Source organism: Gorilla gorilla, chromosome 21 (assembly GCF_029281585.2).
Source record: "Gorilla gorilla gorilla isolate KB3781 chromosome 21, NHGRI_mGorGor1-v2.1_pri, whole genome shotgun sequence".
Classification (NCBI taxonomy): domain Eukaryota; kingdom Metazoa; phylum Chordata; class Mammalia; order Primates; family Hominidae; genus Gorilla; species Gorilla gorilla.
This window is the reverse complement of record NC_073245.2, coordinates 48,720,243-48,745,556: the sequence shown is the minus strand read 5'-3', so window position 1 is coordinate 48,745,556 and position 25,314 is coordinate 48,720,243. Positions and strand designations below refer to the sequence as shown.

The 25,314-nt window shown below is 47.9% G+C and overlaps 1 protein-coding gene and 1 long non-coding RNA gene across 16 annotated transcripts in view; one reads left to right on the top strand and one right to left on the bottom strand.

Annotated features, from left to right (window-relative positions):
* Positions 1 to 24,171, top strand: part of LOC115931716 (uncharacterized) — a 65,739-nt gene extending 41,568 nt beyond the window's left edge. For all 3 annotated transcript variants that reach the window (XR_008674649.2, XR_008674647.2, XR_008674648.2), the window contains 3 exons: positions 6,682 to 6,747; positions 19,134 to 19,374; positions 23,048 to 24,171. This is a non-coding gene — a long non-coding RNA (uncharacterized lncRNA). The remainder of the gene's footprint in view (positions 1 to 6,681; positions 6,748 to 19,133; positions 19,375 to 23,047) is intronic.
* DLGAP4 (DLG associated protein 4) overlaps positions 3,616 to 25,314 on the bottom strand; it is a 161,680-nt gene continuing 139,981 nt past the window's right edge. For 12 of the 13 annotated variants that reach the window (XM_019016943.4, XM_019016946.4, XM_055373452.2 and 9 more), the window contains 3 exons: positions 7,870 to 7,961; positions 6,245 to 6,400; positions 3,616 to 5,443 (listed from right to left, as the gene is read on the bottom strand). In XM_019016943.4, the coding sequence (XP_018872488.1) occupies positions 5,225 to 5,443; positions 6,245 to 6,400; positions 7,870 to 7,961 (467 nt within the window). In that variant the 3' untranslated portion in view covers positions 3,616 to 5,224. Of the gene's footprint in view, positions 5,444 to 6,173; positions 6,401 to 7,869; positions 7,962 to 25,314 lie in introns of all 13 variants that reach the window. The other variant, XM_063702403.1, reaches the window with a different exon arrangement.

Genomic DNA, 25,314 nt, shown 5'->3' with positions numbered 1-25,314 from the left:
CCAGGATGGTCTCGACCTCCTGACCTTGTGATCCACCCGCCTTGGCCTCCCAAAGTGCTGGGATTACAGGCGTGAGCCAGCCACCATGCCCGGCCTGGGTTTAGGGGTTTTAAGCAGAGGGTGATGCAGCCCAGTTAGCATTTTGAAAATTCCCCTGGCTGCCATATGGTAGGACCAGGGTCGGCAGCAGAAACCACACCAGCTTTCAGATCAGCCACAGATTCAGATGGGCAGGAGGCTGTTTAGAATTGCTGTTGTAAAGCCCATTCCACTGCTGGTGCTGGAAACCTCATCTCAGTGGGTCTGTCCTCCACAGCATTTGCCCACACAGCCTCCGCGTGGTACTTGGCCCTCGGGCTCCTGGTGGCAGTGGCTTTGTCCTGCTGTCCTGTCTATAAGGTCTGGGGGCCCAGTGCTGTTCCTGGCGGTAGCTGAGCCTTCTCTGCTGACTCTGGAAACATGTAAACCTAGGGAGCTTGGAGTTCTAGAAGGGAAACCTGGGCCATGTAGGGTTCTCAGGGACCCACAGGTGGCTGACAGTCTCCTGTCCCCTCTGCTGCCTCTGTGGTCATATCCTGCAGCCTTTAGGAGGGCACTTCCTGTCTGTCCCTGTCCTGGTTCCCTCAAGGACTAGGCTTTGGAAACACAGAAGCTGAGGATTCATTCCCAGCTTCTCTGGGAAGCTGCTGTCAGCCTTTCTCTGAAGTGACAAATGCATCCTTGATGGAACAAGATACAAGGACATGGGACATCATCTAAGTCATATTTTTGTGAAAACCATTTAATCTGAATCCGGCCATGAGAAAACGTAAACCCAAATGGTGCGCCATTCTGTAGAGTGCGCTTGGATACTTTAAAAACACCAACATCTCAGCCGGGCGCGGTGGCTCATGCCTGTAATCCCAGCACTTTGGGAGGCCAAGGTGGGAGGATCACGTGAGGTCAGGAGTTCAAAACCAGCCTGGCCAATATGGTGAAACCCCATCTCTACTAAAAATACAAAAATTAGCCAGGTGTGGTGGCGGGCGCCTATAGTCCCCAGCTACTTGGGAGGCTGAGGCAGGAGAATCTCTTGAAGCCAGGAGGTGGAGGTTGCTGTGAGCCGAGATCACGCCACTTCACTCCAGCCTGGGTGTTGCAGTGAGACTCCGTCTCAAAACAAACAAAATAAACTAAAACAAACAAAACAAAAAACAACGCCATCAACATCTCGAAAAACAAAACCCAAAAAGTAGGGAAATTTTGATTTTTAAAGAGACTAGAAGGACTAGAAGGACGTGGTGGCCTGGCACGGTGGCTCACACCTGTGATCCCAGCACTTTGGGAGGCCAAGGCGGGAGAATCACTTGCGCCCACGAGTTTGAGACCAGCCTGGGCAACAAAGTGAGACTCCATCGCTACAAAAAATTTTAAAATTAGCTGGGCATGGTGGCATGTACCTGTGGTCCCAGCTACTTGGGAGGCTGAGGCAGGAGGATTGATTGAGCCCAGTTGGTTGAGGCTGCAGTGAGCCGTGATCACACCATTCTTTGCACTTCAGCCTGGGCAGCAGAGTGAGACCCTGTCTAAAAAAGAAAAGAAAAAACAAAACAAAAGAAACCAGACAGACATGGTAACTGAAAGCAGTGACTGATCCTTAATGGGACCCTGGATGGATAAAAGGGAGAAGGTATAAGGGACAAGGTTGTGAGGGCACCTGGCGTATGGGCTGTGCTTTAGGCCATATTAATATAAAAGGAGGTGCTCCCTGGAACATTCCTTTCTTAAGTTTGAGGGTGGTGATGGTATTGTGGTTGTGCAGGAACGTCCTTGTGCCTGGGAGTTGCGTGATGTGTTTTGGGGTGAAGTATCAGTGTATGCCACTGACTCTCAGATGGCTCGCGGGGAAAACAATGTGTATGTATCCGAGAGGGATAATGCTCATACGGGTGAAATATCGGTAATCGGTGACTCTGGCCGCGAGATATGTGTTCATTATTATACTGTTCCTTCAATGGAGGTGGCGTCTTCTCCACTGCTGTGCCAGGAGGGCTGGGCGTGGGGGTCCAGATTCTGTACATCAGACACCCCTACCCCATCTTGTGCTTAATAGAGTGCAGGATGCCTCCTGAGACCCTAATCTAACCCTCAAGTCCCTTCCCCTGCCACAGCAGAAGCAGGAAGGCTAAGGGTCCATCCCCAATCCCCATGGCCCATCCGGGAGAGCCGGCTGCTAGCTGCATCCCTGAACGTCTGCTTCAATGCCTGATGCAACCGGAAACCTCTTCACTTACCCTTCAAGTCACCCCCAGCTGGGTCTCAGGGTAGGGGTAGGTCTGGGAAGGTGCCAGCCCTGGAGTTAATCCAAGCCACCTGTGGTCACCAGATGCTCTGTCACCACTAACAGGTGTGTTGGGATCCAGGGTCAAGGGCTGCTCCAAGCACAGGGGTCCGGCCACAGTTCGGATGGGCTCCGAGGGGGCTCCCTGGGGTGGGCGGGGTAGCCTGAACAAAGCTGCTGGGAAGGCAGGGTCCGTGCATCCCCTGGACCTGAGATCACGAGCTTCTTGGCTGGCTTGGGCCAAGGGAGGAGACCAGGAATCTGTGGCTCCAGAGCCTGGCCAGAGAACTTTCTAAAAGGCATGTTCCGGCCGGGTGTGGTGGCTCACGCCTGTAATCCCAGCACTTTGGGAGGCCAATGGGGGCTGATCCTGAGGTCAGGAGTTCAAGACCAGCCTGGCCAACATGGTGAAACCCCCATCTCTACTAAAAATACAAAAATTAGCTGGGCATGATGGCAGCCTCGGGACGCTGAGGCAGGAGAATTGCTAGAACCCAGGAGGCGTAGGTTGCAGTGAGCCAAGATCGCACCACTGCACTCCAGTCTGGGTGACAGAGCAAGACTGTCTCAAAAAAAAAAAAAAAAAAAAGAAAAGAAAAAGGTATGTTCCTACCACTGGGGCTTGGCACCTCCTGCTTCTGCCAGGACTGCGTGCCGCTCCCTCCCTGAAAGCTGGCTACCCACTCATCCTTCCGGTCTCTACCAGAACACTCCTGCCCAGGCTGGGTTTGGTGGTCGCACTGCAGGGTCCTGCAGCCTCATTCTGCACCGTCTTGTTTTTTACCACCTGTCATTGACTTGACCTTATCTGTCACGTTCAATATCTGTCTCCCTCACCAGAGTGAGCTCTGCCTCAGCACTGGGCCTGTAGAGGAGGTGCTCTGGAGATGCACTCAGGGCTCGCACCTGACAGAGTGGAAGCAGCTGTCAGGCAGGGGGACACCGAGTACCCCGCCCTGGAGAATGTGCAGACTGTGGCTCTGTGGGGGGTGTAAACTGTCCTCTAGGGTGGTCTTTATCAGCCTATCCTGGCTCCTGTGATAGCATCTATCTATCTATCTTTCAAGGGTTTATTTCAAACAGGAAGCTGGTAAGTGCTGCACACTCATTTTCGGGAGAGGGGACGGTCAGCTCCATCTTCCCGCCCCAGATCACAGAGCTGGCATGTGACAGCTGGCATCCCGGCTGGCACTCCCATCAGGCTGTCTCCACAGAGCTGCCTTTTGGGAGGGGTCTGGTTCAGTTTCCTGGGCCCACTCTGCTCATCCCCCTGCAATAATGCCACAAGCCCTTGGTACACGTTACCTCATTTATTCTCACAACATGCCTGTGAGGTAGGGAGGGGCAGGGACTGTCCCCGTTTTACAGAGGAGGAAGTTGAGGCACACAGAGGTCAAGTGACTTGCCCAAGGTCACAGACGGCGGCCAAGCTGGAAATGGGCCCTGGAGCAGACCCTTGGTTCACCTGGGGCGGGGGGGGGGGGGGGGTCCCCCCTGCAGCAAGCGCCAGCCAAGAGGATGTCTCGGATGCCAGAGAGGCGCATACACAGCATAGAGCAGCCCCTCAGGTACTGAGCTGGCTTCGGGGCTGAGCCCCTGCCCTCCCCCACCCCGCCCTGCAGGCCCGGGCCATTGCAGCTCAGGGCTCGTGACACCCTGGGAGTGGGATGGAGGGGCAGGAGAGAGAGAAGGATAATTGGGGTTAAAAAAAAAATAGAACAGAAAACTCAGAGGCTGGGCAGATGGGCCCTTAGGAGTGGGGGTGGGGTGGGGGGGTGGAGACCAAAAAAAAAAAAGGGCTGCTTACACACAAGGTATATATTTTTACACACACTTGTACACACACCTAGATATAGTACATGTAAAAATATATGCTATTCACACACCCGCCTCCTGCCAGGTGCCCCGAGAGCCAGCGGCGGCGGCGCTGGGTGGGCATGGGTGAGCAGATGGGCGTTTGTTAACTATACACTCTAAGGTCTATGTGCATATGTACACATACATACAGACACCGCCGCCCGCCCCTCGGGCACCGGACACAGGCGCGGCTGAGGACTGACAGCCTCCTGGAAGCCACTCGGGAGTCCTAGATTTTGCTGAAGGAAGAAGGGGCTGGAGAAAATAAAAGGGCAGGAGTCTGGAGTGTGATAACTGTGGCTTCGTCTCATTTCCACCCCCCAAGACTAAAACTTCCCTCATCTGCTCAGCGGTGAGTGAGTCCTGCCTGACACTGCCCAGGGCTGGCGGGGCACCTCCCAGTGAGGCGCCTCCATCTGCGTGTGTGTGTGCGCGTGTGAGGTTGTGTGTGAGCACTTGGCGGGGGAGGGAGGGGACGCGTGTCCATCTCTCTGTCCTCTGGGCCCTCAACCGCAGAGAGGGCTGAGACCCGGAAAGCCGCTTGCCACAATGGTGACCACTGTGTGAGCTCTGAAGGGAAAAGAGAAAAACATAAGAATGAAAATCCAAGGTCAGAGCGGGGATAGCTGGGGAAAGGAGGGACATGGCAGGTGCCCAAGGCTGCCCTTGGACTGTTGTCATCTTGTAAACAAGCTAGTGTGAGTTCTCATCAGATAGAACGAGTAAAAAGACCGCAGTATGGAGGCTGGGCCGGGAGTTGCCGACGTCCATCTATCTAGTCCACCACGGCCAGCAAGAGGAAAAAAAAGAAGTTTTCTAGTTTCGTGATTTTTGTTGATTTTTTTTTGTGAGTAAAATCTTCATAACCTAAAGCTGGGAGGGACCCAAAAAAGCCAAATTGTGAGCCCTTGTATGCGTCAATTTGAAAGTTGGCTCAGGGTCTCTAGACAGAATAACCATAGCAAAGGTTGAGAAAACTCTCTTCCGTTCGCACTTAGTTTTTGTGTTTTTAATGATTTAAAATCGTTTCTTTCCTCCTGCGTGGTCTCAGAGCCTGGTCTGGGCCTCCGGGACATAAATCTCGATGCTGTCTGCACTCTCGGTGGCTGAGTTCTGCCGCACAGAAGCTGCCCGCTTGGCCGCCAGGAGTCTCTTGCGGGCCTCCTGGCGCTGCTTGTCGCTGGCGTCTGAGGCCTTGTCGCGGCTCACTGCCGGCTTGGATTTGGCTGGCTTCTTTGGGACCGGAGGGGGTGGTTTCTTCTCTTCCTTTAGTGAGACAGTGAGGAGAGAACAAAAATAAAATAAAGGTGCCACGTTTTGTGTGGCACTACCCCCACCATATGCCGGCAGCTGGAGTCTCCACCCCAGCCTCCCCGCATCGGGCACAAGCAACACACACTTGGAATCAGGAAGCCACGAGAAGCGATGATAGTGGGAAGAGCACAAGGCACTGGAGCAGAAAGCAAGCCTAGACTCCGAGGGCGCTCGAGCAGGGGGGACGGGCAGATCCCAGTGTCCACCCTCATGTTGAATCACTGGGAGCCCGAGACTCGGGCAAGAACTAGCCCGAGTCACAGTCAGAGACAAATTTAGGGCGTCAGGTCCCATTTTACAGGCTATTCTAGGGGATCAGACAGGGCCACGGTTCAACAGGGGTCACTGGTTCTGGTTTGCAGAAGGAAGCCTCAGGGAAGAGGCTGGCTACCACAAGGTCACAGAGCTGGCTCCAGACCCCAGGACTCCTGGCAGCAGGGCCCCAGGAGAAGGGACCATTTTGCTGCCTCCTCTGTTATAACGTGATTGAGGCTGTGGGCGTGCCTCTCCCAGGATCCCCTTTTCTGGACATGCAGGGCAGGACACATGCTTCAGGGGCAGCCTCAACTACACGGAGCAAGCGGCATGCCAGACAAGTGCCAAGCATGGACCCCACGCAGTGATGGATGTGAGCCCCCAGCTCAAAGACGACACACGGAGAAGGGAGCCAAGCAGCACTGACCGATGTGGGCAGCGTTATTGCCGACCAGGAATTTGTCCCTGGACTTCCCCTCCGCACTGCTCCATGCTCACCTTCCTCTTCTCGGGGGTCTCCACCAGCTGCCAGCTGTTGGCCTTGAGGTGGTAGAGTTCATCGAACTTCATGCTGATGTCCTCGATGGACAGCTGTAGCAGGTCCCAGAACCCTGCCAGGTCCTGGGCTGTGGGGCGTGGGTTGGCATCAGGGTTCTGTGGGCCAGATGGGGATCAGTGGGGCTCAGCAGAGGCTTGTCCTGCTCCCCCCCGACCCCCCAACAAGCAGGGTTCCTCTGGGCCCTGCCAGCACCCACGGGGGCTCTTGAGGCCTAGTGTCTGGGTAAGTATCTGTATGAATGAATCTAAGCCAGTTCCGGTCAGCACCAGCCCTAGTGGTGGGGATCTTTGGGGGATAGTCTAAGGGCTGTGGCAAGGAAGGCACTCCTGTCCCTAATGTATGTGTATGCTAGCAGACAGGTGTTCTCGTTTTGCAGGGAAGAAACAGAAGTTCTTGGCCATGGTGTGACAGTGACACCGAGAGAAGCCCGATTCACTCCCAGGTGGGAAAGGTCACAGAATCTGTGTTGTTTCCCTCGTGTCACTCTATTCCATGACAACGCAACCCCCAAGTCTCTGTAGGTCTTGGAGACAAACACTCTCTCCACTGCCTCCCGCTGGGAGTACACACATTCCCACAGGCAGAACAGCCCAGGACTTTGCTTTTGACCCTGGCAGGGCCAGCCCTCCTAAGAGGTAAGAGGGAGGGAGAAAGCCAAGCCACCAATCCCAGCAGTGGGATTTCTTTGTTTTTGTTTTTTTTTTTGAGACGGAGTCTCACTCTGTCACCCAGGCTGGAGTGCAGTGACGCGATCTCGGCTCACTGCAAGTTCCACCTCCCGGGTTCACACCATTCTCCTGCCTCAGCCTCCCGAGTAGCTGGGACTACAGGCACCCGCCACCACGCCTGGCTAATTTTTTGTATTTTTAGTACAGAAGGGGTTTCACCGTGTTAGCCAGGAGGGTCTCCATCTCCTGACCTCATGATCCGCCTGCCTCGGCCTCCCAAAGTGCTGGGATTACAGGCGTGAGCCACCGCGCCTGGCCAAAAAATATATATAATTTTTGAGACAGTTTCGCTGTCATTGCCCAGGCTGGAGTGCAGTGGCACGATCTTGGCTCACCACAACCTCTGTCTCCCGGGTTCAGGCGATTCTCCTGCCTCAGCCTCCCGAGTAGCTGGGATTACAGGTGTGCACCACCACGCCCAGCTAATTTTGTATTTTTAGTAGAGACAGGGTTTCTCCATGTTGGTCAGGCTGGTCTTGAACTCCGGACCTCAGGTGATCCACCCGCCTCAGCCTCCCAAGTGTTGGGATTACAGGCATGAGCCACTGTGCCCAGCCGATACAGAATATATTTTATATAAATAAACCAGTGCTAATTGACTTTACCATCCATGTGGCTGTTTCAACATGGAAAGATATTAGAGATCTGATAGGGCCACTTTTGCCCCCTTTCTTGTGCTAGACACTGACACACATTGCCACTGTCCTTCCAACACCATGAGGAAGCCGCACTGTTTGTGTACAGAGGAGGGCACAGAGGCTTCGAGGGGCTGGCAGAGTACAGTGGGCAGCCAAAGGCTGGAAGCCCTGCTGTGGAGGAAGGAGAATCACACTCACCAAGTTTTGCTCACAGAGGCCCCGGAACTGCTGGAATTTCTGGGACATCAGTAGCTGGGCACTGCCCACAGCACTGAGGACTTTTCCTAAGACTGAGAAACAGAGGGTGGAAAAAGACTGATTTAGCACAGCACAGGGTTTGGTGGGATGGCATCATGCTTTTAATCTCCTCCCACACTCCCTTAGGGTAGAACTCATTATTTCATGATGGTGGTGGTCTTCATTTTATCTACACATTAATCCATTCTCATTGAGAAAAACACAAACAATATAAAGTCAACCCCATCCCATTTCCTGAGGATATGTTATGGCAACAAATATGAAAACTGAGTGTAAATGTAAAACATTTTCCAGAAAAACATAAATCATGGTCTTAAGAGAGGCTGCGTACAGTGGCTCATGCCTGTAATCCCAGCACTTTGGGAGGCTGAGGCAGATCACCTGAGGTCAGGAGTTAAAGACCAGCCTGGGCAGCATGATGAAATCCCGTCTCTACAAATATATGAAAATTAGCTGGACATAATGGCAGATGCCTGTGATCCCAGCTACTCAGGAGGCTGAGGCAGGAGAATCATTTGAACCCAGGGGGTGGAGGTTACAGTGAGCCAAGATGGCGCCACTGCACTCCAGCTTGGGTGACAGAGGGAGACTCAGTCTCAAAATAAAAAATCTGATTAGACTCAAATATTTTTAAGAAACTGAAGCAGAACTCTTCTCAGAAAGGTGTAAGTAGTTTTACAGCTGAGGTATTAAAAACTTTCAAAGAACAGGAAATCCCTTTTTTATATATTCTGTTCCAGAGATTAAATAAACATGGAAAATGATGCAACTGATTTTAAGAACTCTGACAGCAGATAGGACATGCCAAGAATGGACCACTTTCACTAACATAAATGTAGAAGTCTTAAAGTATAAGCAAATAGGATCTATCAGAAGAATTGTAAAAAATAAATATCCTAATTGAGAAGTCTTTAACCCAGGAATACAAGGTTGATCTTGTATTATGACTTCTAGTTTTAAAGTGCTGGCATCAGCCAGGCATAGTGGCTCATGCCTGTAATCCCAGCACTTAGGGAGGCAGGAGGTCTCCACCAAAAATACAAAAAATTAGCTGGGTGTGCTAGTGCGCATCTGTGGTCCCAGCTACCTGGGAGGCAGAGGCTGTGGTGAGCTTAGACCATGCCACTGCACTCCAGCCTGGGCGACAGAGTGAGACCCCCTGCCTCAAAAAATCATAAAGTACTGGCACAGCTGAGCACTTTGAGAGGCCTAGGCCACGTGGTAAAAGTCCATCTCTACAGAAAATACAAAAATAAGCCAGGCATGGTAGCATGTGCCTGTAGCCCCAGCTACTTGGGAGGATCACTTGAACTAGGTAGGTTGAGGCTGCAGTGAGCTGTGATGACAGCATTGCACTCCAGCCTGAGTGACAAAGTGAGACCTTGCCCCCACCCCCACCACACACAAAAGGTGCTGGCATAAAGACAGTGCCACCCATCCCCAACCCCCTTAGAAATCACCGAAAAGCAAACAAAGTAAACAAGACGGGGGAGGCTGAGGCGGGTGGATCACAAGGTCAGGAATTCGAGACCAGTCTGGCCAACCCTGGTAAAACCCTGTCTCTACTAAAAATACAAAATTAGCCAGGCGTGGTGGCCCATGCCTGTAATCCCAGCTATTTGGGAGGCTGAGATAGGAGAATCTGAACCTGGGAGGCAGAGGTTGCAGTGAGCCAAGATCACGCCCACTACACTCCAGCGTGGGTGGCAGAGTAAGACTCCATCTCAAAAACCAAACAAACAAAAGGATCATACCCAATAATCTCTCATTTGAAATAATCTCTTATTTGAAATTAAAAAAGGAGGCTTGGGCATAGTGGCTCAGACCTATAATCCCAGTACTTTAGGAGGCTTGAGGCAGGAGGATCACTTGAGCCCAGGAGTTCAAGACCAGCCTGGGCAACAAAGTGAAACCCTCTCTCTATGAAAAAATTTAAAAATTAGCTGGGTGTGGTAGTGGATGCCCATAGTCCCAGCTATCCAGGAGGCAAGGCGGGGCGGGAGGATTGTTTGAACCCAGGGTTTCAAGGCTGCAGTGAACTATGATGGCACCACTGCATTCCTCCAACCTGGGTGACAGAGCAAGACCCTGTCTCAAAAACAAAAAAGAAAGAGTGTGGACTGCAGCAAGAGCTTTCCTGAACCTAGCTGGCAACAAGGAGAATGACAGAGGTGGGGAGGTCCTGCACTGTGAGGAGCCCTGTAGTTGCCTGTGGAGAAGAAAATCCTGATAGAACTCTCCCAGGCACCCATTCCCACGTACAGATTCCTGCCAGCCTGGGACACAGTCCTGGCCCCTCTCTCACAATGATCTACTTACAAGAGCTCATCAAGGAAGAATTCACCTCATTAAGAAATTAGTAATTAAAAGGGAACTGACACAGGAGTTAAAGATATTACAGGAACAGCAAATGGCACATGAATACTTACCAGAAATTGTTGCCAGGGAATAGATGAAAATTGTAACATTTATCCAAGAATATGTAAAAGAGTTCAAAGCAGAGATAGTAAGACAATGGAAGGACATAAAACAGGGGCTCTGGAACTAGAGCAGGAGGAAAATCAGGCCATCATAGAAACAAGGCCACCCTGGAGATCGTACAGAGATTCAACCCTGCTGAGGACTTGTCCTGAGTAGCAGAGCCCTACAGGGAGAGGAGGGCTGAAAGGCTTCAGGTACAAAATGCTTCAGCTGCCCCATGAATAGAATAAAACTTTTATTTTAAACGAATAGTTAAGCTGGGGGGAATAAAATGAGCTCCCCAGGGTAGACAGTGGGGACCTGTGTCTGGCTTAGTTTAAAGAAGAGTGGGAATAAAAGGGAGTCTTTCCTAAAAAATTATTATATAAGACTGCACCTGGGTACTTTATCTTTTTAGAAACAGAAGTAGGGACTAAGTAATAAAAAAGAAAACTACTAAAAAGAGATTCAGAGGCATGGAAGAGAAAGAACATGATCTATCAGAGTTCTAAAAGGGGACAGAGGGATGGGAGAAATCAGAGGGATCATGGTTATGAACGCGGAGGCTCACGCCTGTAATCCCAGCACTTTGAAAGGCAAAGGCCAAGGCAGGCAGATCACTCGAGGCCAGGAGTTTGAGAGCAACCTGGGCAACATGGCAAAACTCCGTCTCTTACTAAAAATACAAAAAATAGCCAGATGTGGTGGCACATGCCTGTAATCCCAGCACTTTGGGAGGCCAAGGTGAGGTTGGCAGTTTAAGACCAGCCTGGTCAACATGGCAAAACCCCATCTCTACTAAAAATACTAAAATTAGCCGGGCTTGGTGGTGGACACCTGTAATCCCAGCTACTCAGGAGGCTGAGGCAGGAGAATCACTTGAACCCGGGAGGCAGAGGTTGCAGTGAGCCAAGATCACGCTACTGCACTCCGGCCTGGGTAACACAGCGAGACTCTGTCTCAAACAAACAAACAAAACTCTCAGATGAAAACATAAGACCAAATCTCCATGACCTTGGATTTTGCAATGGTTTCTTAAGACACCAAAAGCATAGCAATGAAAGAAGGGGGAAAAAAAAAAAGCTGATAAAGAAGGGGAAAAAAAAGCAGATAAACTAGACGTCATTAAATGGAAAACTTTTTATGCATCGAAGGACACTATGAAGAAAAAAGCTGGGTGTGGTGGCTTATGCCTATAATCCCAGCCCTTTGAGAGGCTGAGGTGGGTGTATCACTTGAGGTCAGGAGTTTGAGACCAGTCTGCCCAACATGGTGAAACCCTGTCTCTACTAAGAATACAAAAATTAGCTAGGCTGGTGACGCATGCCTATTAATCCCAGCTACTCGGGGGTGCTGAGGCAGGAGAATCACTTGAACCTGGGAGGTAGAGGGTGCAGTGAGCTGAGATTGTGCCACTGCACTCCAGCCTGGGCAACAGAGTGAGACTCTGTCTCATAGAAAAAAAGACACTATGAAGAAATGAAGCCAACGCACAGAATGGGAGAAAATCTCTGCAAATCATGTATCTGATAAGGGTTTAATGCCAAGAATATATATATATAAGAATTCCCTACAACTGAACAACAAAAAGATAAACCCAGTTTTAAAATGTACAAGGATAGTTCTCCAAAGATAGATGTTCAGTAAATATGCTCAACATCTCAACAGCATTAGTCATCAGGGAACTGCACATCAAAACCATAATGATACTTCATACCCATTAAGATAGCTATCAAGGCTCCTGCCTGTAATCCCAGAACTTTAGGAGGCCGAGGTGGAGTACCACTTGAGCCTGGGAGTTCAGGACCAGCCTGGGCAACACAGTGAGACCTCTTCTCTACCAAAAGAAAAAAAAAAAAAACTGGGCATGGTGGTGCACACCTGTAGTCCCAGCTACACAGGAGGCTGAGGTGGGAGGATTGCTTGAGCCCAGAAGGTCAAGGCTGCAGTGAGCTATGATGGCACTATTGTTAACTTCAGCCTGGGCAGCAGAGTGAAACCCTGTCTCCAGAACAAACCAACCAACCAACCCCAAAAGCTATCAAGAAAAGTGGAAGCAAGTGTTGCAAAGATGTGGAGAGATTGGAACCCTGTGCATTACTGGTAGGAATATAAAATGATGCAGCTGCTGTGGAAAATAGTTGGGTGGTTCCTCAGAAAGCGAGACATAGATCTGCCGCATGATCAACCAATTCCACTTCTGGGTATAAACCCAAAAGAATTGAAAACAGACTTAAACAGATACTTGTACGCCAATATTTATAGCAGTTTGACTCACAGTAGCCAAAAGGTAGAAACAACCCAAGTGTCTGTCAATAGATGAATAGACCCTGACTAAAAAAAAAATCTGTGCGTACACGCACTTACGCACACGCACGCACACAGAGAGAAAACTCTAAACCTCATATAAAATATACTTCTCACACATGGAACATTTGCTAAAAATGACCACATTCTTGGCCATAAAATACACAATAAATTACAAAGAACTGGGTATCATACAGATCATGTGTTTTGTTTTTGAGATAGGGTCTCTGTCTTGTCACCCAGGCTGGAGTGCAGTGGTGCCATCACGGCTCACTGCAGCCTTGACCTGCGCGTGCGCAATCCTCCTGCCTTAGCTTCCTGTGTAGCTAGGACTACAGGAGTGCACCACCATGCCCAGCTAATTTTTTTTTTTTTTTTTTTTTTTGAGATGATGGAGTCTCGCACTGTTGCCCGGGCTGGTGTGCAGTGGTACGATCTTGGCTCGCTGCAACCTCTGCCTCCCGGGTTCAAGCGATTCTCCTGCCTCAGTCTCCCAAGTAGCTGGGACTACAGGCGCGCACCACCACGCCTGGCTAATTTTTGTATTTTTAGTACAGACGGGGTTTCACGATGTTGACCAGGCTAGTCTCGACCTCCTGACCTCGTGATCCGCCTGCCTCAGCCTCCCAAAGTGCTGGGATTACAGGCATGAACCACTGCGCCCGGCCTAATTATTTATTTATTTATTTTTTTTTTAAATAGAGAAGAGGTCCTGCTATGTTTCCCAGGCTGGTCTTAAACTTCTAGGCTGAACTGATCCTCCTGCCTCAGCCTTTCAAAGTGCTAGGACTGTAGGCATGAGCCACCAGATCATGTTTTTTGACATTAATATAAATAGGTTAGAAACCAGTAATGAAAACATAACTAATAAACTCCCATATAAAAACAAAGATTTACACATCTAAATAACCCAGTCGTCAAAGAAATCACAGTGGAAGTTGCAGATCTTGTCAGATACAGCTAAAGTAGTAGTTAAAGAGAAATGCATCGGCTTCAAAGCTTATATAAAAGGACAGGCTGAAAAAATGAATTAGCTTCCAATTTAAGACATTAGTAAGGGAATAATACAATTAACCCAAAGAGAAGAGAAATTAATAAAAATAAGAGGATTAATAAAATTAACAAACCCCGTCAGACTGATCAAGATCAAAAGAAGACAGATGCAAATAAAGATTAGGAATGAGTAAAGGATAATGTGATATAGCTATACTAGAAAAGAAACTCAAAACTAGAGTTATATAGAACCATGAAATAAAATCCTGGTTTTTTTTTTTTGAGACCGAGTCTTGTTTTGTTGCCCAGGCTGGAGTAAAGTGGTGGGATCTCAGCTCACTGCAACCTCTGCCTCCCGAGTTCAAGCAATTCTCCTGCCTCAGCATCCTGAGAGTAGCTGGGATTACAGGCACCCGCCATCATGCCCAGCTAATTTTTGTATTTTTGTAGAAATGGGGTTTCACCATGTTGGCCAGGCTGGTCTTGAACTCCTGACCGTGAGCTGTCCACCTTGGCCTCCCAAAGTGCAGGATTACAGGTGTGGGCCACTGTGCCTGGCAAAATCCTGTTGTTAAATTCCTTCAGAGACTATGAGAAGAGGAAACGTCCCACACTGATTTTTGAAGCTAGAGGACCTTAAAACTACAACAGGACAAGGATAGAAAGGAAAGATCACAAGCCAATGTCTCATGAACAAAGACAATTATTAAATCACATATTAAATCAAACCCGGCAGTGTACTAAAATAATATATCATAAATTCAGCTGGGTTTATTCTGAGAATGCAAGACTGATTCAACATTGACAATTGTAATCACTTCTGATTCTGGCTAAGACAAACCAGTGAGTGTCAGACAAGCTGACTTCTCCAACCACCAACAAATTAAAAAAAAAAAAATCAGTAACAACAACTCATTTTCAAAACATTAAGAAACTACTAGGCCGGGCACGGTGGCTCACACCTGTAATCCCAGCACTTTGGGAGGCTGAGGTGGGCGGATCACCTGAGGTCAGGAGTTTGAGGTCAACCTGGCCAACACGTTGAAACCTCATCTCTACTAAAAATACAAAAAATAACCGGGTGTGGTGGCACACGCCTGTAGTCCAAGCTACTCGGGAGGTTGAGGCAGGAGAATCGCTTTGCTCTGTCGTCCAGACTGGAGTGCAGTGGCGCAATCTCAGCTCACTGCAACCTCCACCTCCCAGGTTCATGCAATTCTCATGCCTCAGCCTCCCGAGTAGCTGGGATTACAGGCGCCCGCACCATGCCTGGCTGATTTTTATATTTTAAGTAGAGACGGGATTTCATCATGTTGGCCAGGCTGGTCTCAAACTCCTGGCCTCAAGTGATCTGCCCACCTCGGCCTCCGAAAGTGCTGGGATTACAGACGTGAAGCACTGCGTCCAGCCTTTTCTTTCTTTTTTTTTTAAGACACAGGTTCGGCCAGGCGCAGTGGCTCATGCCTGTAATCCCAGCACTTTGGGAGGCCGAGGCGGGTGGATCACGAGGTCAGGCGTGAGCCACCGCGCCCGGCTGTATTTTTTATAGAGATACAAAATATAAAATTAGCCAGGCATGGTGCTTCACGTGGGGTGTTTTACATGGTGTTTCGTGGGGTTTCACTATGTTGCCCAGGCTAGTCTTGAACTTTTGGGATCAAGTGATCCACCTGCCTTAGCCTCCCAAAGTGTTGGGACTACAGGCATAAGCCACTACGCCCAGCCATACACAGAACTTTTGATTTTTTTTCCTTCATATCTAACAGCAACTTTATTCAGAGGAAATGAAACACAGCAAGCCTTTAGGCATAGTGTGAATTTCCCAGGACAAAGTACTGCCAATTTTTTTTTTTTTTTTTCCCTGAGACGGAGTCTAGCTTTGTTGCCCAGACTGGAATGCAATGGTGCAATCTGGGCTCACTGCAACCTCTGCCTCTCGGGTTCAAGTGATTCTCCGGTCTCAGCCTTCCAAGTAGCTGGGATTACAGGTGCACGCCACCATGCCCCGCTAACTTTTTGTATTTTAGTAAAGATGGAGTTTCACCATGTTGCCCAGGCTGGTCTCGAACTCCTGAGCTCAGGCAATCCACCCACCTCGGCTCCCAAAGTGCTGGGATTGCAGGCATGAGCCACCGTGCCCAGCCAGTACTGTCACATTAAAACTCTGAGGCGTGGCATGCAAAGTACTAGAATCCTACAACAAGTTATACTAGGATCAGGATTAGAATAAGGATTCTGTTGTTAGCATTATGCCAACTCTCTATAATGTGCACACTGTCTACTAAGCACAGCATAGGCTTCTGAAAACAAGTGATCTGTGTGGACCTTTTATTTTTAACTGGGCACATAGCCTGGAATCAAGCATTTCCTAGACTCCCCTGCAGCAAGATATGCATAGTTGTATGTCTAAATTCTGGCCAAAGCAGTGGAAGCAGAAGCAGAAGCAGTGCGTGGGCCAGCTTGTTCTCCTTTGCTGTTGGTTCCTTTGCTAGCTGGAATGCACTTAGGATGCTGGGATCCAGCAGCACTCTGACAGTTGAGAAGATCTTATCAATGAAAGCCAATTAATGGCATCAAACTGCAAGGAAACAAAAAAGCCTGTGGCTCCACCATCACTGTCTGAGACATTCTTGAGAATGAAATAAACAGTCTTGTTTAAATCACTTTTTAGAAATGTTTTAGTGTTATTTGTAGGCAAATGTAATCCCAATTAACATAGCCTCAAAACTAGCAGGGTTTGTAAAAGGAGTGAGGAGAGGAGTTAATCCAAAAGAAGGGAAGAAAGAGGAAAAAAGACACCTCAGAAAAGGAGGCTGGGCTCAGTGGCTCACGCCTGTAATTCCAACACTTTGGGAGGCCCAGGTAGGAGGACTGCTTAAGGCTAGAAGTTTGAGACCAGCCTGGGCAACATAGTGAGAACCCATCTCTATTTAAATAAATAAATTAAAATACATTTAAAAAGCACAAATCCCCCAAAATAACATGGTAAGAATAAACCTAAATATATAGAAGTCACCTCGTAAAAATGGACTACATTACCTATTTCTAAAATAAAAATCAGGAAACTGGATAAAACATAAAATCCAGGTATATGCTGATTACAAGAGACATGATTAATAAGGACAGTGAAAGGTAAAAAGTAAATGGATGGAAAGAGATATACCAGACAAACACTAATCAAAGGAAGTCCGCTACTGTAATAGTCATAATACATATAAGATAACTCTCAGGCAAACACAAACAGATTCTGAAAAACAGAATGGATCAGTGAACATCTGCCAGGAATATTACAATTCTAAACTTGATCCATCCAATATCTTCAAAATATATAAAACAAAAGTTTTTTAAGGAGAAATGGACAAACCATTTTATAGAAAGTGGTGTGATACAGACATGCAATGAATGGAAAACAGTAAACCCAAGCTCATCTTTTGGATGGATGCATCCCTCCCCCATTCCAGTTCTGCCTTCACACCTAATCTCAGTGGTCCTTGGAGTGACTGGTGGGCCTCCTCTCTCCTGGATGCCAGTTTCAAATCTGCTCTCCAGAGACGTCCTACGCGTCCACCCCACCTCCTTGCCCTGAGGTGATGACTCTGCTCCCGTCTGCCTCACCTCACCCCTCCTCAGACATGGCCTTTCTCCTGTCCCTGTGGAGAAGCTATCTGTTCTCTACTTGGGCACTAATTCAATTCCTTCTCACCTAAGGATAACCCCAACAGTTGCCTGTTTTCTCTCCAGCATAATAAGCTCCCTTACTCTAACAAGGTCATTCTCAGCAACATATAAACATGCTTATATTGCTCCATTAAAAAAACAAAACAAGGACAGGTGCGGTGGCTCATGCCTGTTTAAACCCAGGAGTTTGAGACCAGCCTAGGCAACAAAGCAAGATTGCATCTCTACAAAAAAAAAATTTTAATTAGGCAGGTATGGTGGTGCACCCCTGTGTTCCCAGCTACTTGGGAGGCTAGGGTGGGAGGATCAGTGGAGCCCAGGAGTTCAAGGCTGCATTGAGCTGAGATCACACCACTGCACTTCAGCCTGGGTGACAAAGTGAGACCCTATCTCAAAACAACAGCAACAACAACAATGAAACAGCTGTCTCCTTTGACCCTACATCCCTCCATTTCTCTGCTTCCTTGTACAGGAAAATCCATGCATGTGGTCTCCAATTACTCTCCTGTTTTCTCTTCTCTTAATCCTCCTCCTATCAGGCTACCTTACCCGTGCTTCTGCCATCACCATTCCACCAAAATGGCCCTTTATGTATCTAATGACCTCTGCCTTTCTAGATCTGGCTTGGTGAGCCCTTCAGCTGCCTTTGACACTGTGGATTCTCTCCTTGAGAACGTTGTTCAGGTGGCTTCCAATTGCTCTTCCTTTGATCTTGCTGTTTATTATAACCTCCCTTTCCACCGCTAAGTGTTCATGTCTCTGGGATCAGTCCTTAGACAGCTTGTCTTCTCTACTTATTAGGCATTCTCATCTTATTCATCTTAATCTATACTCTGGTGACTCCCAAATACAATCTTCAAACTGGACCTTATCCCCAGACTCATATATCCAACTGCCTGCTTGACTTCTCTATTCTGATGTCTAACAAAGCATATCAAATTTAACATGTTCCAAACCAAACTCCTGACTTTCCCCCAGATCGACATTTCCTATAGTTTTCCCCATTTCAGTGGCAACGCCATCCTCTTCTTCACTCAGACTCCAAGCCATGTTTGGCTCCCTTACTCTTACCCATATCTAATCTGTCGAGAAATCCTGTTCTATCTTCAAGATATATCCACAGTCTGATTCCTCCATTAAAGTCTCTCTTACCCAGATTGTTAAATCCTCCTAACTCATCTCCCAGCTTCCATTTGTGTGCCAATGGAAGGTACACGGAGGTTCTCATTTGGATAGAGAAGCCAGATTAATTCTTTAAAAAAGTATGTCAAGTTGCAGCACTCAGAACTGATGAGCTCTTCTTGGAGTAAAACCAAGCCTTTAATAATGGCCTCTGATGGGCAGATCACTTGAGTTCAGGAGTTCAAGACCAGCCTAGGCAACGTGGTAAAACTCCCAGCCAGGTGCGGCGGGCCTGCGGTCCCAGCTACTTGGGAGGCTGAGGTGGGAGGATTGCTTGAGCCTGGCGGGTGGAGGTTACAGTCAGCCAAAATTGTGCCGCTGCACTCCAGCCTGGGTGAAAGAGTGAGACCCCATCTCAAAAAAAAAAAAAAAAAAAAAGGGCCTCTGAGACCCCTGTGATCTGAGACGCCCCCAGTCTGACTTCATCTCCCATCCCTCTCCTCTGGCTCATGGCTGCAGCCCACTGGTGGCTTCCCTCAGCCTTGCGCATGTCAAGCACTTGCCCATCAGTCAGGTGCTGCTCCCTCTGCCTGAAAAGTTCTTCTCCCCAGATCTCTACAGACTTCCTCTCTCCCTCTCTTCAGGTTTCTGCTCACAGGTCACCTGGCCAGGGATGCCCTCCCTGACCACCCTGAATGCAACAGCAACACCGACCCTGCCTGTGCAGCGGACACTATACTGCTCTTACCCTTCCTGGTTATTTGTTACTGCTCACCTGGTTACTGCTTACCACATTTGGTTATTTGGTATCCCTTCCCATGAGGGGAGGGATTTTGTTTTGTTCACTGCGACATCCCCAGAAGCTACAACAGTACCTGGCATAAGGTAGGTACTCAATAAATATTCACTGAGTGAATGACAGTCAGGACCAAGGTAGAGATATGGACCTATTATTCCACACTGTCCTGAAGCACCTTGCCATACAGTTGGACAAGATATCAATAAGATCAGAGAGACAAGGGGCCAGGCGTGGTGGCTCACACCTGTAATCCCAGCACTTTGGGAGGCTGCGGCAGGTGGATCACGAGGTCAGGAGATCAAGACCATCCTGGCTAACACGGTGAAACTCCATCTCTACTAAAATTACAAAAAATTAGCTGGGCGAGGTGGTGGGCACCTGTAGTCCCAGCTACTTGGGAGGCTGAGGCAGGAGAATGGCATGAATCCGGGAGGTGGAGCTTGCAGTGAGCCGAGATCGCGCCACTGCACTCTAGCCTGGGCAACAGAGCAAGACTCCGTCTCAAAAAAAAAAAAAAAAATCAGAGAGACAAAATTGGCATTCTTAGCACACAATATAATCATTTATGATGCAAATCCAAGAGAACCATGTTGGATTATCTTGGTTGCCGGACACAAGATCAACATACAAGGATTAAACACTTCTACCTACTAGCTGTGACTAATTAGAATATGCATTTTTTTTTTTTTGAGACAGGGACTCCCTCTGTCGCCCAGGCTGGAGCGCGGTGGCATGATCTCAGCTCACCGCAACCTCCACCTCCCGGTTTCAAGTGATTCTCCTGCCTCAGCCTCAGAAGTAGCCGAGATTACAGGTGCCCACCATGACACCCAGCTGATTTTTGTATTTTCAGTAGAGATGGGGTTTCACCATGTTGGCCAGGCTGGTCTCGAGCTCCTGACCTCAAATGATCTGCCTACCTTGGCCTTCCAAAGTGCTGGGATTATAGGAGTGAGCCACTGCACCTGGCCGCAAATATTTTTTAAATGATCAATTTCACAAAACTCAACAAAAACTACTAGAAAGTACCAAGGAATAAATCTAATAAAAATATGCAGGAGGCCAGGTGCAGTGGCTCATGGGTGTAATCCCAGCACTTTGGGAGGCTAAAGCAGGAGGGCTGCTTGAGCCCAGGAGTTCAAGACCAGCCTGGACAACATAGTGAGACCCCATCTCTACAAAAAAATCTCAAAGTTAGCTGAGCATGGTGGTACACACCTGTAGCCTCAGCTACTTGGAAAGCTGAGGCAGGAGGATCACCTGAGCCCAGGAGGCTGAGGCTGCAATGAGCCAAGATCATGCCATTGTGCTCCAGCCTCGGTGACAGAGTGAGACCTTTTCTCAAAAAATTAAATTAAATGAAAATTAAATTATGAAAGACCTTCATAGAGAAATTACTCAAACTTGGATAGAAGGATATAATAGGATTCTTGAATAAATGGAGTGATAAAGTTGACTTATAGCTGAGAAGATTCAATATTTTAGTTATCAATTCTTCCCCAATTAATCTATAAGCTTACTCTACTTCCAGTTTTCATCCCAACAGAATTTTTCTGAGGAACTTGATATACAAATTCTATAATTTATATTGGAAGAATGAAGATATAAGAATAATTTTTCTTTCTGCACAAAAAGGATAAAGAAGGAGCACTCACCAGATACCAAGGCGTGCTACAAAGCCATGGTAATTGAAAGTTATATTAATACAGCTGGGCACGGTGGCTCACTCCTGTAATCCCAGCACTTTGGGAGGCTGAGGTGGGTGGATCACTTGAGGTCAGGAATTCCAAACCAGCCTGGCCAACATGGTGAAACCCCATCTCTACTAGAAATACAAAAATTAGCCAGGTGTCAGCTGGGCGCAGTGGCTCACACCTGTAATCCTAGGACTTTGGGAGGCTGAGGCAGGCGGATCACTTGAGGTCAGGAATTCCAAACCAGCCTGGCCAACACGGTGAAACCCCATCTCTAGTAGAAATACAAAAATTAGCCAGCTGTCAGCCAGGCTCAGTGGCTCTCACCTGTAAATCCCAGCACTTTGGGAGGCCGAGGCAGGCGGGTCAGCTGAGGTCAGGAGTTTGAGACCAGCTTGGCCAACATGGCGAAACCTCATTTCTACTAAAAATAGAAAAAAATTAGCCAGGTGTGGCTGCATGCACCTGTAGTCCCAGCTACTCAGGAGGCTGAGGCAGGAGAATCGCTTGAACCCGGGAAGCAGAGGTTGCAGTGAGCTGAGATCATGCCACTGCACTTCAGATGGGGTGCCAGAGCGAGACTCACCAAAAAAATAAAATTAAATAACAAGTAAATGAAAATAGTTGTATTAACATAGAAGCAGCCAAAAGAGGAACAGAACAGAGCCCAGAAACATACCCCTGTGTAAGTATGGAATCTGCATCACTGAACACTGAAGAAAGAGAGAGACTTCAGGCCAGGTGCGGTGGCTCATGCCTGTAATCCCAGCACTTTGGGAGGCTGAGGCAGGCAGATCACTTGAGGTCAGGAGTTCGAGACCAGCCTGACCAACATGGAGAAACCCCGTCTCTACTAAAAATACAAAATTAGTGGGGCGTGGTGGCGCATGCCTGTAATCCCAGCTGCTCAGGAGGCTGGGACAAGAGAATCACTTGAACCCAGGAGGCAGAGGTTGCAGTGATCTGAGATCACGCTATTGCACTCCAGCCTGGGCAACAAGAGCAAAACTCTGTCTCAAAAAAAAAAAGACAAACAATAATGTGGCAGAAAATATTGGTCATATTATAATAGGCACAGTGTAACTATCCATATATATAAAGAACTACAAATTGATTTTTAAAGTACTTTTTGTTTTTTTGAGACAGGGTCTCACTCTGTTGTCCAGGCTGCAGTGCAGTGGCACAATCATACCTCACTATAGCCTTACTCTCCCACACTCGAGCAATCCTCTCACCTTAGTCTCCTGAGTAACTGGGACTACAGGTATACACCACAATGCTCAGCTAATTTTTTTTTTATTATTTATTTATTTATTTTTTGAGATGGAGTCTAGCTCTGTCACCCAGGCTGGAGTACAGTGGTGTGATCTCGGCTCAGTGCAACCTCCGCCTCCCGGGTTCAAGCGATTCTCCTGCCTCAGCCTCCCGAGTAGCTGGGATTACAGGCGCCCGCCACCACGCCCAGCTAATTTTTGTATTTTTAGTAGAGACGGGGTTTCACTGTGTTGGCCAGGCTGGTCTCAAACTCCTGATCTCAGGTGATCCTCCCGCCTCAGCCTCCCAAACTGCTGGGATTATAAGCATGAGCCACTGCGCCTGGCCAATTGTTTATTTTTAAATTTTCATTTGTAGTAGACATGAGGTCTCACTATGTTGCCCAGGCTAGTTTTGAACTCCTGAACTCAAGCAGTCTTCCCACGTCAGCCTCCCAAAGTGCTGGGATTAAAGGCATGAGCCACCATGCCCAGACGATTTGAAAAATACTGAGAATCCAATAGAAGAATGAATAGAGTATACAAGTAATTCACAGAAGTTTAAATGGCCAATATAAATAAAATTAAAATATGCACAGCTTCTCTAGTAACCAAGTAAATGTGAAATAAATCAACTGGTTTTAATTTTTCACTTACCAAGTAAGTGATTTAAAGTCCAACAAGATCAAGTATCAGTAAGTATACTAGGGAAATGGCAAGTTTCAAACACTTGGTGTAAGGATAAACTGATATAACCTCTTTGGAGAGCAATCAGACAGCATTTATTAAAATATGTGTTTCCTCCCATCCAGTGATTCTGTCCAAGGTAAGTACTCCAGAGAAGTTCTCCCACCGCATGGCAGAGAGACATGCACCAGAGTGTTGATGAAACGCTGAAAACACCAAAATGGCCCCGGTGCAGTGGCTCACGCCTATAATCCCAGCACTTTGGGAGGCCCAGGCAGGCAGATCACCTGAGGTCGGGAGTTCAAGACCAGCCTGACCAACATGGAGAAACCTCGTCTCTACTAAAAATACAAAAAATCAGCTGGGCGTGGTGGCACATGCCTGTAATCCCAGCTACTTGGGAGGCTGAGGCAGGAGAATTGCTTGAACCCGGGAGGTGGAGGTTGCGGTGAGCCGAGATTGCACCATTGCACTCCAGACTAGGTAACAAGAGAGAAACTCCATCTCACAAAAAAAAAAAAAAAAAAAAAGAACCCTGAAACATCATTAGGAAAATGGTCAAAGGGAATGTAGTATATGTGTATGAATTTAACAGAAATGAACTAGATCTCTATGTATCAAAGTAGACAGAGTGTTCAAGACATAGTGTTCAATATAAAATTGTTCTTTTTACTGCAGCTTAACAGTGGATGTAACTGCTTCTTTGCTGTGGCAGATTGTATTTTCTAAAGGCCCCAACAGTCTCTCCTGTCCCTCCTCCTCTTCTAAAACCTTGATACTTCCCTATGAAGAGGTAGGGTCTAATACTCCCCTCCTTCAACCTGAAGCCCTGCCTTGGGCTTGTGACTTGCTTGTAACCAATCAAATACAGTGGAAGAGTTACTACGTGACTTCCAGGGCTAGGTCAGAAAAGGATGCAGCCTCAGGGTTCAACACACACTTGGGCCTGGAGCCACCATGCAAGAAGGCTGCCATGCTGCGAGGGAGCAAAGGCACGTGGAGGGACATACACAGGGGCTGTGGCTGGCAGTCCTGGCCTTTGAGTCATCCTTGTTTAAGTGCCAGGCACACACGTTAACTACCTTTAGGTAATTCCATACCTCAGATGTCATGTCACCCCAAGCCCTTGAGTCTTCCCATCTGAAGCCCCAGGCTTTATGGAGAAGAAACAAGATGTTCCTGCCACGCTCTTTCTGAACTGCTGACATACAGAATCTATGACCATAATAAAATGGTTGTTTTGTGCCATTAGGTTTGGCGTGACTTGTTATGCCCTTCCTGCTTCTGTGTCTTTGCTCCCTCCATCTGGAATGCCTTTCCTCTCCCCCAGCCTGTAGATATTCTCTGAGGCCCAGCTACGAATGGTATCTCCTTGGTGGAGTTCCTCACAGATTTAAGAGGGGTGACCTTAAAACTTGTGGCCATGGCTGGGTGTGGTGGCTCACACCTGTAATCCCAGCATTTTGGGAGGGTGAGGTGGGCAGATCACTTGAGATCAGGAGTTCAAGACCAGCCTGGCCAACATGGTGAAACCCTGTCTCTACTAAAAATACAAAAATTAGCTGGACGTGGTGGCATGTGCCTGTAATCCCAGCTACTCAGGAGGCTGAGGCACGAGAATCACTTGCACCCAGGAGGCGGAGGTTGTGGTGAGCCGAAATTGTACCACTGCACTCCAGCCTGGGCAACAGAGTGCGACTCTGTCTCACAAAAAACAAACAAACAAAAAAAACCAACTTGTGGCCACAAGTCAGGGCCTTGAGTGGATGTACAGAATTTAATCAGAGAGCCTTGCAATTTCAATGAAGAGTATCATTCTTAAGAGACAGGAAACATTATTCACAACGGCCAAAAGGTAGATGCAATCCACCTATCCATTGGCAAATGAATTGATACATAAAATGTAGTCTCTACATACAATAGAATATTACTCAGCCTTAACAAGGGAGGGAATTGTGACACATGCTATGGATGAACCTTGAAGACATTATGCAAAGTGAAATACACCAGTCACAGAAGAACAAATGCTGCGTGGTTCCACTTACATGAAGTAGCTAGAATAGTCAAACTCATAGAGACAAAGTAGAGTGGTGGCTGCCAGTGGCTGGGGGTAGGAGGGAATGGGGAGTTAGTGTTTAATGGGTACAGAATTTCAGCTGGGGAAGACAAAACAAGTTCTAGAGATGGACGGTGGTGATGGTTATACAACAATGTGAATTTAATGCCACAGACTGTAAACTTGGTTGAAATGGTAATTTTCATGTTATATATATTTAACCACAATTCAGAAAAATAAATTATCTGAAAAGAACATTGTCAAGTTTAAAGTTCTTCAGGTTTAGACAAGAGGGCAATGCAAAATCCAGTCAATACAGGCAGCCACCTGGGTGGG